The 15,129-nt window shown below is 39.3% G+C and overlaps 1 protein-coding gene across 2 annotated transcripts in view; it reads right to left on the bottom strand.

The window, feature by feature from the left end:
* The window catches only part of CPQ (carboxypeptidase Q), a 502,651-nt gene that overhangs the window by 348,098 nt on the left and 139,424 nt on the right, over window positions 1-15,129 (bottom strand). For both annotated transcript variants that reach the window (XM_031650077.1, XM_031650078.1), the window contains one exon: window positions 9,926-10,390. In XM_031650077.1, coding sequence (XP_031505937.1) covers window positions 9,926-10,358 — 433 coding nt within the window. In that variant the 5' untranslated portion in view covers window positions 10,359-10,390. Of the gene's footprint in view, window positions 1-9,925; window positions 10,391-15,129 lie in introns of those variants that run through there.

Below are 15,129 nucleotides of genomic sequence, written 5' to 3'. Positions count from 1 at the left end.
TTTAAAAAAGGGAATTTCCTGCACAAGTTCTCTTCTCTTGTCTGCCATCATGTGAGAAATGCCTTTTACCTTCCACCACGATTGTGAGACTTCCCCAGCCATGTGGAACTGTAAGTCTAGCAAACCTCTTTATTTTGTAAATTGCCCAGTCTTAGGTATGTCTTTATCAGCAGCATGAAAATGGACTAATACAGTAAATTGGTACCAATAGAGTGGGACGCTGCTGAAAATATACCCAAAAATGTGAAAGCACCTTTGGAACTGGGTAACAGGCAGAGGTTGGAACAGTATGGAGGGCTCAGAAGAAGACAGGAAAATGTGGGAAAGTGTGTAACTCCCCAGAGACTTGTTGAATGGCTTTGACCAAAATGCTCATAATAATATGGGCAATGAAGTGCAGGCTAAGGTGGTCATGAGATGGAGATGAGAAACTTGTTGGGAAATGGAACGAAGGTGATTCTTGCTGTGTTTTAGCAAAGAGAGTGGTGGCATTTTACCCCCGCCCTAGTGTTTGTGGAACTTTGAACTTGAGAGAGATGATTTAGGGTATCCGGCAGAAGAAATTTCTAAGCAGCAAAGCATTCAAGAGGTGACTTGGGTGCTATTAAAGGCATTCAGTTTTATAACAGAGGCAGAGCATAAAAGTTCGGAAAATTTGCAGCCTGATAATATGATAGGAAAGAAAATCCCATTGTCTGAGGAGAAATCCAAGCTGGCTGAAGAAATTTGCATAAATAATGAGGAGCTGAATGTTATCGCCAAGACAATGGGGAAAATGTCTCCAGGGCATGTCAGAGGTCTTCAAGGCAGCTCCTCCCATCACAGGCCTGAAGCCCTAGGAGGAAAAAGTAGTTTCATGGGCTGGGCCCAGGATCCTTATCTTCATGCTGTGTGCCATCTAGGGACTTGGTGCCCTGCATCCCAGTCACTCTAGTTGTGGCTGAAAGGGGCCAATGTAGTGTTTGAACCATGGCTTCAGAGGGTGCAAGCCTCACACCTTGGCATCTTCCATGTGATGTTGAGCCTGTCAGTGCACAGGAGTCAAGAATTGGGGTTTGGGACCCTCCACCTAGATTTCAGAGGATGTATGGAAACACCTGGATGTCCAGGCAGAAGTTTGCTGCAGGGGCAGTGCTCTCATGGAGAACCTCCAGTAGGGCAGTGCAGAAGGGAAATGTGGGATCAGAGCCCCCACACAGAGTCCCTACTGTGGCACCTCCTAGTGGAGCTGTGAGAAGAGGGCCACTGTCCTCAAGACCCCAAAATGATAGATCCACCAACAGCTTGCACCATGCACCTGGAAAAACTGCAGACACTCAACACCAGCCCATGAAAGCAGCCTAGAGGGATGGAGCTGCCCAAGACCATGGCAACCCACATTTTGCATCGGCATGACCTAGATGTGAGACATGGAGTCAAAGGAGATAATTTTGAAGCTTTAAGATTTGGCTGCCCTGCTGGATTTCGGACTTGCATGAGGCCTGTAGCCCCTTTGTTTTGGCCAATTTCTCCCATTTTGAATGGCTGTATTTACCCAGTGTCTGTACCCCCATTGTATCTAAGAAGTAACTAACTTGCTTTTGATTTTGCAGGCTTATAAGCGGACAGGACTTGCTTTGTCTTGGATGAGACTTTGGACTGTGGACTTTTGAGTTAATGCTGAAATGAGTTAAGATTTTGGCAGACTGTTGGGAAAGCATGATTGGTTTTGAAATGTGAGGACATGAGATTTTGGAGGGGCCAAGTCAGAATGATATGGTTTGACTATGTCCCGACCCAACTCTGATCCTGAATTTCCAGGTATTGTGGGAAGGACCTAGGGGGAGGTAATTGAATCATGGGGGCAGGTCTTTCCCATGCTGTTCTCATGATAGTGAATAAGTCTCACAAGATCTCACGGTTTTAAAAAGGGGAGCTCCCTGCACAAGTTCTCTTCTCTTGTCTGCCACCATGTGAGATGTGCCTTTCACCTTCTGCCATGATTGTGAGGCCTCCCAAGCCACGTGGAACTGTAAATCTAATAAACCTCTTTCTTTTGTAAATTGCCCAGTCTTGGGTATATCTTTATAAGGAGTGTGAAAATGGACTAATATAGATGATTTTTATTATTTTTATATTTATGTACATGCTTTCTATAATAAGCAAGTATTAACTTTACAATCAGGGAAATTCTGAGTAAATGATGATGGCTCAACAGCATCATCATTCATTATGTATATGGCTTGGCTGTGTCCCCACCCAAATCTCATCGAGGGACTCAGTGGGAGGTAATTGAATCATGGGGGCAGTAACCCCCATGCTGTTCTTGTGATAGTGAGCAAATTCTCACAAGATCTGATAGTTTTATAAGGGCCGTTTTCCCCTTTGCTTGCCACTCATTCTCTTTCCTTCCACTCTGTGAAGGAGTGCCTTCTGCCATGATTGTAACTTTCCTGAGGGCTCCCCAGCCATGTGGAACTGTGATTCAATTAAACCTCTTCTGTCTATAAATTATCCAGTCTCAGTATTTCTTCATAGCAGCATGAGACAGACTAATACAATGTAGAAGAAGGCTTTATTTTAGTACAGGTGAATAATACCCCAAGGAAAGAACTACCTTAAAAATCCACTGTTTCTCAAACACTGAATGAGTAACTACTATTTACTGAGTATGATGCTAGATGCTGAGAATACAGAAATTGATAAGACTCAGTCCAGGCCTCCAGGAGCCCCCTAACTAATATAAAACATATAATAAAACGTAACATAATATGACATACAAACATAATAAAACATACACTAAACATAATAAAAACATACAATCCTAAAATTTTAAGAAAGCCCTGCATCTCGGTAGAGATGTCAGTCTCCACTGAGGATTAATAAATACTCAATGACCTGCTATATTGGGCTCACAGACCATAAACCATGAAGACCCAGAGTTATGTCTGCTGGGAAATAATCACATAGTCTGCCCAAGTTCCTCTTTCTTGCACATATGTCAGCCTAACCCGGATGTGACTGTTGATTCTCATTCTTTTACTTGGTCCATTCAAATCTGACATCTCTATGCTATCTCAGGACTGATTAGAGATTGTGCTTTCTCCTGTCTTGTAAGTTTGTCCTTCATCTCTTCGGACTTGGCCTGCTTGTTTATCTGCCTTCTTCAAACTCTCCACAGATAACTCGCAGAGCTCTCAATCCTGTCATGTGAATAAACTAACACACCTACTGTAATACTAAAGTCTAGAAGAGTGGATAAACTAACATTCTTACTGTAATACTCAAGTTTAGAACTGAGAAGTTTAAAAATCTAGTTAAACAAAGAATCTACTCCATCACATACACTTGGCAGAATCCAGCTCTTGTGAATTCTAACTTCAGTGATCCCTTATGGATTGCCATAAAAATTACCCTTTCCAATCTAGAGGAGACCTTACAGATTCAGAATTCCAACGATCTCTCATTTCACAGGTCACAAAATCAAGGCCATGATGATTAAATGGCAACCAAGGTCACACAACTAGTTAGTGGTAAGCCAAAGTGAGAAGACAGGTTTCCTGAGAGAGAGGCTAGAAGATAAGCTCTGCACCACTCTGCCTGGGTTAGAGATCCTGTTACGCCAACTTTACACTATCTCTTGTGGGAATTTTCCACACCTGGTGCATTCCAACCCTCCAGTCTCTTCAGAGCTTAAAATAGTCCAGTTGCCAGACAACTGTTTATCTACTTTGAGCCCCATGGAACGAGGAGTAGGGTGAAAGTGAGTCTTGGAAAACTAGAATAGATTTCGGTGAGTAAAATTCACATCCCCTGGGTTTTGAAGGTCTCAGGAGCAATCAGTAACTTGGCTTAGTTTTCAATACCAGGCAGATAGCCAGGAAAGAGGAGGCCCAGCTTATAGAATGAGAAATGATGATGAGAAAGAAATGAGAATAAGAAAACTTTCTTTTAAAAAACACGCAGAAACCAATATGTTCTGCCATCACAGTACAGGTATCAATGGCTTTTGGAACAGATCTGCTTCAGCTAGATGGCTAAAAATAGTAATCTTATAAATGGAAACAACATTAAAATATTTGTATGAGAAGCAATATAGTCTAATGACTAAAAGCACAAACTCTGGAGTTTGACAGTTGTTCATGTCCAAACAAGGCCTCTCACCAGTTGTGCAACTCTTGGTAAATTACATAACCTCTTGGAGTCTGGTTCTCTCATCTGGGGAAAAAAAAGTGCTAATCCTTTTCAGATAACTGGACAATTGAGAGAGCTTAAAAAGGAGGATTTAAGTTGGTATCTAACATAGATTAGCATTTAACAGAAGGCAACTGAAGGAAACTCCTGACTAACACTATAGAACCCAAGCTGAGGAGCTCTCTAACACCTTGGAGAATTCTACCACCCATTCATGCAGCCTTAGAGAGATCAAAACTAGCTATCCCAGTGATTCTTCCAGCATGGCAGCATGAGTAACTTAGCAGATCTTCACCCCACAACGTATTTAGTGGGAAAAATTATTTTTTAAAAATAGTTTAATGTCTTTCAAAACTGTCCTAAGGGCATACAGCAAAGGATAACATTCATACAAGAAAATTTACCAAGTCTTGATGAGAACAGTAAGATTCTGTGGCATGTGGGTCATGATCTGCTTTCCGCTCCTACCCCCAGCTCCATGTTACAGAAACTCTACTACAGGTACTCTATTCTGACCAAGTGCAGACAAGAACATGAGAGCTTCCTCTCCACCCAATTCTCAGTTTAGGGCAATAGTTTCACCTTTGGAAGGACAGGCTACCAGTGTTTCTCATTCCCCAACCCCATTACCTTGTGGCAGAACCTCTGTTCTAGTCAAGCAATGCCAAGAGAACTGAGGCACCATTCCTCTACCCAAGTCCTACTATAGGATAGAAACTCCACCCTAAGTAGCCATCAAGAATACTAAGACTCTGATCACCCCTTTCTCAGCTCAGTCATAGGAGGTGGTCCCACACTGGAAGCTGCAAGCCAACAAGGCTGAGAACTACCTCCTTCTCCCTTCTTATCATCTTATCATGCACTAGGGATATCACTCTGGGTGCCACTGGGTGGTACCACTATCACTGCTAGCTCCCATGGAGTAGCACGAATGTTCTCCCAGGGGAAGAGAAGTCATAAGGATGAAGAGCTCCATAGTTCTTATTGATGTTAGTGACTTCGTTTAGTGCAGAGAATGGAGAATTCCCTGCCTAAGGGTGTTGCTGAAAATAATGGAGAGCTTGGCGAAGAACAATTAAGGGGGTGCTAGTAGCTTCATGATACTGCTAGCAACAAGCAAAATGGCAGAACCACCATAGCTTTAACAGAATGAAAGAAAGAAACAACCAAGAAGGGCCTTCCTGGGATCCCAGTAAACCCTGGGGGTTGAAAAGCTACACACATGTCCTAGGTTATACCTACTCAGGAACAATCAAAACAACACGTGAGTCAGATTTGAAAACATTTCCCAAGCTGCACACAGATTCGTCAACAAAGGGCAGAAGCCTCACTCACTCAAAGTGTTTAAGTACAACCTCTGAGCAAACACTGGCTAAAAAATAAGCTATTCTGACCCTGGAGAAAATACTACTAAGCCATGCTTAAAAATAAAATTACTTGCATTTTGGTAATCTGGAAGGCTGTGTGCATGTCCAAGGCCGCACCCTCGCAGAAGTGATTAGACAAGGAACTTCCAAGGCATTTGGCCTTGGCCAAAGTTGGGAGAAAAAATAAACTTCTTAAATTGTAATAACAGACTCCAAGTCACAAAAACATCCAATGGCAAAGAGTAAAAACATAACTGGCTAAAGGAACCTAAGCGTAACCTTTGACCAGTAAGTGGTTTATGCAGACCTATGGGTGACTCATAGGGAACCCAACTAAAAGAAAAAAAAAAAACAACCTAAACAGGAACATCAGAAGCTGAACAGTGTAAGAGAAATAGATGTCACAGAGTTAATACATTCAAGCGATTAAACAAATGAACGACCAAGTAAATGGAGGGGGGAAAGGAAGGAAGATGAGTCAGTATCCAGAGTTGCCATAAAACATTAGTTTAAATATTCAGGCTTTCTGTTTTTAAAACTATGGCATAAAAAGATACAATAAAGTATAACCCATACACAAGAAAAAAAGAAGTAGGCAGTAGAAACTGTCTTTTAGGGGGTCCAAATGTGGGATATAGCAAACACTTCAAAGCAGCTATTATTGAAATATTCAAGGAACTAAAAGAAACCATACTTAAAGAACTAAAGGCAGATATGATGACAACATCTCATCAAATAAAAAAATATCAATAAAGTCACAGAAATTATTTTTTAAAAAGGCCAAAGAGAAGTTATGGAGTTTAAAAGTATAGTAACTAAAGAGACAACTTCAGTATAGAGGCTCAATAGTAGCTTTAAGCTAATAGAAGAAAGAATTAGTAAGTTTGATGATAGATTGATAGAGGTCATACAATCTGAAGAACAAAGAAAAAAAAGAATAAAGAAAAATGAGCAGAGCCTAAGAGAAATATGGGACATCATTAAATCACCAACACACAATAAATGGAAGTATCAGAAGGAGAGGAAAAAGAAAAAAGGGAAGAAAAAAAAATTGTGGCAATAATAGCTGAAAACACCTCAGATTTGATGAAAAACTTCAATCTACACACCCAAGAAAATCAACAACCTCCAAGTAAGATGAGAATAAAGATATACATATCTAGATACATTAAAATCAAAATAACAAAAATCTAAAAGGAAAAGAAAATCTTGAAAGCAATAAAGAAGACATGATTCATCACATACAAGGAAACCTCCAAAACAGTAACAGCCGACATCTCATCAAAAACAATGTAGTCCAGGACAGGAATCGTGGCTCCAGCCTGTAATCCCATCACTTTGGGAAGCCTAGGCAGGTAGATCACCTGAGTCCAGGAGTTCGAGACAAGCCTCTCCAAAATGGTGAAATCCTGTCTCTATTGAAAATACAAAAAAATTAGCTGGGCATGGTGGTGTGCACCTGTAATCCCAGTTACTTGGGAGGCTGAGGCAGGAGAATCACTTGAACCGGCAAAGTGGAGGCTGCAGTGAGCTGAGATTGTGCCATTGCACTCCAGCCTAGACAACAAGAGGGAAACTCCATTTCAAAAAAAAAAAAAAAGAAACAATGGAGTCCAGAAGGCAATGGGATGGATAATGTATTCAGAGTGCTGAAAGTAAAAAAAAAAAGAAAAAAAGAAAAGAAAAACAAACCTGTCAACTAAGAATCTCATGTCCAGTAAAACTATCTTTCAAAACTGAAGTTTAAATAAAGAGATAAAGATGAAAAAAGGCTTAGAGAATTTGCTGCCAGAAAAATCTAAACAAAGTTTTTCTGCCCAAAAGCAAGTGACAGCAGTGATTTAGACCCTTATCCTTACAAACATAAAAAATTATAATAAGATACTATAAATAACTGTACACCAACAAATTACATGACTTAGATAAAACAGATACATTTCTCTAAAGACACAAGCTACTAAAACTGACTCAAGAAGAAACTGAAAATCTGATTAGACAAGTAAAGAAATTGAATTAATAATTAAAAGTCTTCCGACAAAGAAAACCCTGAATGAGATTGCCTCACTGAATTCTACCAGAAATTTAAAGAATTAATAGCAGTCATTTGTAATATCTTCCAAAGGATGGAAGATGAGGTGACACTTTGCCACTGATTTCATGAAGCCAGTCTTACTCTGATACAAAAAAAAAAGACATTACAAGAAAATGAAACTACAATCCAATATCCCTATGGATATAAATGCAATATTAAGCAAAATACTACCAAACTGAATTCAGCACCATATAAAAAATATTATGTATTATAATCAAGTGGGGTTTATACCAGTAATGCAATGTTTTTTAACATCTGAAAATAAATTAATGTAATGCACTGAATTAAAGGAGAAAGAATAGCCTTTTCAACAAATGAAGTTGAGACAACTGAATGACCACATTCAAAAGAAGAAAGCTGAAGCCTTATCATTTATCATATGCAAAAATTAATGCAATTAATTCACAGATATAAATGTAAGGACAGCAGCCATAAAATTCTTAGAAGAAAATATGAGATGAGAGTAAAGATATACAGACCTAAATACAGTACAATAGTAGTAGTAAATGTTTGTGACTATGGTATAGGCAATGGTTTGATATGACACCAAAAGCACAGGCAACAAAGAAATAAAATAAATTAGCTGGACTAAATCAAAGATTAAATATTTCTGTAGCGAATATTACCATCAAGAAAAAAAAAAAAACACAATCCTCAGAATGGACAGAATATTAGTAAATCAAATATATGAAAAGGGACTTGTATACACAATACATAAAAAAGCTTTTAAAACTCTATAATAAAAATCTCATTGTCCAATGAAAACCTGGGCAATGAATTTGGATACACATTTCTCCAAAGAAGGTAAACAAATGGGTGAGTGAGAACATAGAAGGATGCTCAGCGTCACTTGTCATTAGGGAAATGCAAATCAAAAGCACAATGAGATACCACTCCACACCCACTAGAATAGCTATAACCAAGAAGTCAGATAATAACAAGTGTTGACAAGCATATGGAAAAATTAATACATTGTCAGTGGGTACAAAAAACTGTGCAGCCACTTCAGAAAACAGTTTGGCAATACTTCATAAAGTTAAACACAGAGCTGAGATATGACCCAACAATTCTACTTCTTGCTTTATACCCAAGAGAAATGAAAACAAATGTTCACATGAAAAACTTGTGCATGAATGTTCACAGCAGCTCTATTCATAATATCTAAAAGGTGAAAATAATCTCAATGTCCATCAACTGATGCATGGACAAATAAAAATGTGATACATTCATAAAATGGAATATTACTGAGCAATAAAAAGAATGAAATACTGAAACATGTGACAACATATGAACCTGGAAAACAGTATGCTACATGAAAAAAAGCATTCACGAAAGATCATATAATGTATTATTCCATTCACATAAAATGCCCAGAATAAGCAAATCCATAAAGACAGAAAGCAGATTAGTGGTTTCCTAGGCCTGGGATATAGGTAGACTGGAGAATGACAGCTAATAGTCACAGAGTTTCTTTTTGTGGTGATGAAAATGTTCTACAATTAGATTGTGGTGGTTGTACAACTCTGTGAATATACTAAAAATCGCTTGTACATTCTAAATGGGTGAACATCATAGTATGTGAATTATATCTGGATAAACAATGTTTTAAACTGACAATGTACTTCTTCACTGGGCCTTTCTCTTGGCATCCAAAAAAGTCAAAAGAATAGAAACTCATTCTTCTGCCACTGGAAATTAGCCCATGGATATATTCAAGGCTAACTGATAGCTCCCTGATGACTGGCTATATATCTCTGATCTGGGCATTTACTGTATATTATCTGATAAAGCTGATCCAGGGTGCTTATAAGTAAAGGTAGAACTCAACCTTGGATAATTCCTTAAAGTAGAAACCTCAGTTCTATAAAAATAATTAAATCAATTCAGAGTGCAATGTTCTATTCTCTATTTCATTAATTCTAAAAAATAATTCACATTGAGGTCACTTGGAAGAAGTCATAGTTTTTGTATCCTGTTTATATATATTTCAATTATCCATAGAATGATGCTAATGTTTAACTAGATAGCAATTACAAAATGATAGGGCTGGTAAGTATCATGGACCAGTAGCTACAGATTCTACATTTAAAAAGCGATCCAACATGATCAGTTCTCTTTCACAAAAGAAACAGAAGTAAAAAAAATGGGAGGACAAAAAAGGGTAGAGAACTCATTAAGCCAATGGAATAAGAAATTATCCAAATTATAATATGAATCATGCATATTGTACTCAATTACACCAAGGGACATTAGTTTTATAAAATGCAAATCAAACTGAAAAGACAAACAATACCTTCTGGAGGAGTCCCAATGCTGCTGCCAAGACCCAGAATGGCTATCTTATGAATTCTTGGCTCCAGCATCACAGCCGATTCTTCTCCCCTCTCCCAGTGGGGTATTCTCACTGGCTCCAGGTGAACATTCTCCAGCCCATCTTGCTGCAGGTTTTGGTACATAATTTGGATGGCTTTTTCTAGGTTCTTAGAGCCACTCAGTCTGGGTCCAACAGTATCAACCAGAAGTGCCAGTCGCTCATAGGATCTGTTCTGGGCTTTACCATAAACAGCTAGGTTGATAATTGCTTTAGCAACATCTCCATAGCTGGCTATTTCTTCTTTCATTTCTTGAAAAGTCCTCTTAGAGATGCCATTCTTGTATATAGCTTTCCCAGAGCACAGGGATAAAAGGTGAGCACCACCAAAAAATGCGAAGATAAGGAGTTTCATTTTTTTCCAGTTGGTTTTCTTGTTAAGATAATCTACATAAATAAGAAACATTATGTTTTAAGGGAAAAGAATCTCACAGCTACCTGTTCATAACCCAGGGACTGCTTTTCAAGCAGCATTCCCCTTCCCTTCCCAACCACTGCCCAACATCCACCATAAAATTCGGACACTGTTACTCTGAGGAATGAACAAGAGGCAATGATTGACCTCCCTTAAAACTGTAGAATCACATGTTACCTATTAATCCTGTTTAAAATATGCTAAAAGGATAAATCAAGAAAAGAGCTGGGAAGGAGAGAAAGAAGTGGTGGTAGCAGTGATAGGGCTAAGGCAGTGTTACCTGCTGTATAGTCTCCTAAATAGAGTATAATCCAAATGGGTATCCTTGCTCCCTCTGCCAGGTGTGTCCTCTCCTCTTTGCCTGTCAGACTCATCCACTGAGGTCCTCTCAACTGTCATCTGTTCTCAATACTTTTACCAATCCTCCCTTCAGAAAAATAATTGCTTCTTCATCTGTGCTTGAAAAGTACTTTATACTTACGTTCAAAAGATATTTATTGGAAGCCACTAGATGCCACAAACTGTGGTATATTTTTAAAAGGAGAAAGTCTAAGCTACTGCAAAAAGCAGAGAATTAATAAAAAGACTGGGCTTTGTTACCACTTAACTGTTTGATATCCGCCACCTACATAATAAAAATAATAATGATAATAACAATAACAGGAAGCATTTATGTAGAACATGCTGTGTGTCAGACCTTGGGCTAAGTATGCTACATTCATTAATGCATTTAATCCTCACAACAACTCTATTAGGTAGTTTATTATTACCTTTATTTTACAAATGAGGAAACTGGGGCACCAAGAGATTAAGCAGTTTGCCAAAGACACACAAAGGCTTTCTAGCACTACAGTCCACGCTTTAAATAGTGCTACTCAAAGCATGGTTTGTGGGCCATGCCAGTGCACAAACTTTTTTACTAATGCACAATAGGTAAATACAGAGATTAAGAGTAAATGTATTCAATGCTGTCCAATATAGTAATCAATTGTCTCATATGGTCACTTCAATTTAAATTAACTAAAATTAAATTAAACTAAGGATTCATTTTCTCATTCACACTAGCCACATTTCAAGTACTCAATAGCTACCTGTGGCTAGTGGCTATTACATTAAGCAGCACAGATAGAACATTCCTATCATGACAGAAAGTTCTATTGGATATCACTGGTTTAGACACTTTTATATAAACTGTATGTCTGCTACCGTTTGAACATCTTTCCCCTTCAAAACTCATGTTGAAATTTAATTGCGCTTGTGATGGTATTATAAGGTTGGACTTTCAAAAGGTATTCAGGACACAAGGGCTTCACCTTCATGAATAAACTAATGTTATTGCAGGAGGGGGTTTGTGCCTCCTTTGATCTCTCTTATCCCCTCTTTGCCCTCCTTCTGTGCGATGCCTTCTGCCATGTTATGATGTGGCAAGAAACCCTAAAGCCAATAAATTTTCATTATTTGTGAATTACTCTGTCTGTGGTATTCTGTTAAAGCAGCGCGCGCACACACACACACACACACACACACACAACTAAGACAAAAATTGGTACCAGAGAGGTGGGTTGTTATAACAAATACCTGAAAAATGTGGAAGTGGCTTTGAAATTGGATAATGCGGCGAGGCCGGAAGAATTTGGAAGAGCAACCTAGAAAAAGCCTAGAGTACAATGAATAGAGAATTAAGGGCAATTCTGGGAAGGGCTCAGAAGATGAGATGAGCAAGAGAGAAAGTCTGGAACTTCTTAGAGATTACTTGAGTGATTCTTCTTAGAGATTCATGACCAGAATGCTGACAGAAATATGGACAGTACAGGCAATTCTAACCAAGTCTCAGACGGAAATGAAGAACAATGTATTGGAAACTGCAGTAAAGGCCATCCTTGTTATTAAGTGGCAAAGAACTTGGCTGAAGTGTGTCCATGCCTGAGGGCTTTAACAGAAGGCAGAATTTAAGAGTGACAAACTAGAATATCTGATGGAAGAAATTTTCTTTTTGTTTTGTTTTGTTTTGTTTTGAGATGGAGTCTCGCTCTCTCTCCCAGGCTGGAGTGCAGTGGCACAGTCTTGACTCACTGCAAACTCTGCCTCCCGGGTTCACAGCATTCTTCTGCCTCAGCCTCCTGAGGAGCTGGGACCACAGGTGCCCACCACCACGCCTGGCTAATTTTTTGTGTTTTTAGTAGAGACGGGGTTTCAGCGCGTTAGCCAGGATGGTCTCGATCTCCTGACCTTGTGATCCGTTCACCTCAGCCTCCCAAAGTGCTGGGATTAAAAGTGTGAGCCACCACGCCAGCCAGAAATTTCTAAGCAAAATACTGAAGGAGCTGTGTGGCTTCTTTTAAATGTATATAATAGAATGTGAGAGGAAAGAAATAATTTAAAGACAGTACTTATAATTTAAGGGAAGATAGAACATAAAAATTGTGAAAATTCAGAGCCTGGCCATGTAAAGAATAAAAATATGTGCCTAGGCATGCAAACAAAGGGTGTGGCCAAGTAGCCATTTGCTAAAAAGGTTTGTATGGCTAGAAAAGAGCCAGGTGCTATTCATCAACACAATGAGAAAATGACCCCAAAGGCACTTTAGGGATCTCTGAGACAAGCTAGAATCTTGAGGGCAAAGTTTCCGAAGAGGCACCCAAGGGACCTTAGAATTCACTGCCCTGCACCTCACCTCCTCAAATGTCTGTTCCCCACATTCTGGTGCAGTGCCCTTAAACTGCTACAGCCATGACTTGAGCAGGCACACGTGCAGCTAAGGCCTCTGCTCCAGAGTGCACAAGCAGTAAATATTGGTGGTATCCACACGGTGCCAATTCTGCAGGCACACAGAGTTCACAAGCTGTGGAGGCATGGCTACCTTCACCTAGATTTTAAAGAAGGTATCAGACAGCCTGGGGATCCAGGTAGAAAACTGCTGCAGGAGCAGAGCTGCCACAGAGAGTCCCCGCTAAAGCGATGTCTAGTGAAGCTGCAGGGGCAGAACCACACCTGAGACTCCTGAACTGTAGACACCAGCACGCAAAGCCAGCACGCAAAGACAGCCCGGGAGAGCTGTAAGCATAAGACTCCAACCATCCAGCAAAGCCTTAGGTGCAGGGCTCTCCAAGTCCTTCGGGGCTCAACCCCTGCCCCAGTGTGTCCAGGAAGCAGGGCAGCATGGAGTCAAAGAAAATTATTTCTGAGCCTTAAGATTTACTGTTGTTGTCCCCATTGGGTTTTGGACTTACTTGGAACCAGTTACCCCTTCCTTGCCTATTTATCCATTTTGGAACGGGAATGTCTATCCTATACCTGTCCCACCATTGTATTGTGGAAATAGATAACTTGTATAATTTCACAGGCTCACAGCTAGAAGGGAATTTGCCTCAGAATGGATTGTGTTATGTCTCACCCATGTCTGATTTAGATAAGACTTTGGACTTTTGCGTTGGTGCTGGAAAGAATTAAGAATTTGGAGCTATTGGGATGAAATAAGTGCGTTTTGTATGTAAGAAAAACATGCGGGGAGTAATACTGTGTCCCTCCAAATCCATGTGGAAATTTAATTGCTTTCGTAATGGTCTTGGAAGGTGGGACCTTTAAGATGTGTTTAAATCATGATGGTTTTGCCCTCACGAAAGGACAAATGCCTTTATTGAGGGAACGGGTTCTTTATCATGGGAGTGAGTTTACCCCCTCTTGCTTTTTCTCTCTCCCTCTCTTGCCCTTCCACCATGTGATGCCTTTTGCAAAGTTTTGATGCAGCTAAAAGGCCCTCACCAGATGTGGCCCCTCAATCTTGTACTTTTTAGGCTCTAGAATTGTAAACCAATTAATTTCTGTTAGTTATAAACTATCCAGTCTGTGGTATTCCGTTATAGCAGCACAAACTAGACTAAGACAACATCTGTCAAATTTAATGATTTAAAAATGATGCCTCTCTTTGTATGTCTTTTTACTTTCACCTTTCTAATTTATTGTTATTTTGCAAAAGCATTAGTCTATAACAAATTCAAAATTTTCAAAACTGTTCCTTCACTACTAAATTTTAAGAAAAAATTCTAAAATAAGCCAGCATGCAAAGCCTTTAAAAATATGACTCCAACAACTACTTCAACCTTATCTATCCTCCTCCCCCTCTAGAGCACACAGATTTTCATTCTCATTCTCTTCCTCTCTCTGACACACACATACATACACATGCATTGCTAAGTTTCTATACATTGAGCCCTTGAAATGTGTTTAGTCCAAACTGAGATGTCTTAGGCTGAGGGCAGTGGCTCATGCCTGTAATCCCAACACTTTGGGAGACTGAGGCAGGAAGGCCAGTCTGGGCAATATAGCGAGATCCAGTCCCTAAAAAAAAAAAAAAAAAGAAAGAAAAGAAAAAGAGAGGAAGAAAGAAAAGAAAAGAAAGGAAGGAAGACAAACTGAACTGTTTTGTGTTAAATATTCACCTGATTTGATTTTAATGACTTAAGTTGAAAAAAAAATATTTCAGATATATTGGGTTAAATAAAATGTGTTATTATTGATTTTACCTGTCTCTTTTTACTCTGTAGTATGGCTATTAGAAAAATTTAAATTGCACATTTGTGTTCATATTTATATTGGACAATAATGCTCTAGCTGCATTGAACTTCACGCTGTTCTTCAAATGCACAGGCTCTTTCGTAACTCTGGGTCTTTACATATGTTCATTCTCTTTTATTGAAAGACCCTTCTCCTC

This window comes from Papio anubis, chromosome 8 (assembly GCF_008728515.1).
Source record: "Papio anubis isolate 15944 chromosome 8, Panubis1.0, whole genome shotgun sequence".
Classification (NCBI taxonomy): domain Eukaryota; kingdom Metazoa; phylum Chordata; class Mammalia; order Primates; family Cercopithecidae; genus Papio; species Papio anubis.
The sequence above is the reverse complement of the archived record's forward strand: the minus strand, read 5'-3'. Positions and strand labels throughout refer to the sequence as shown.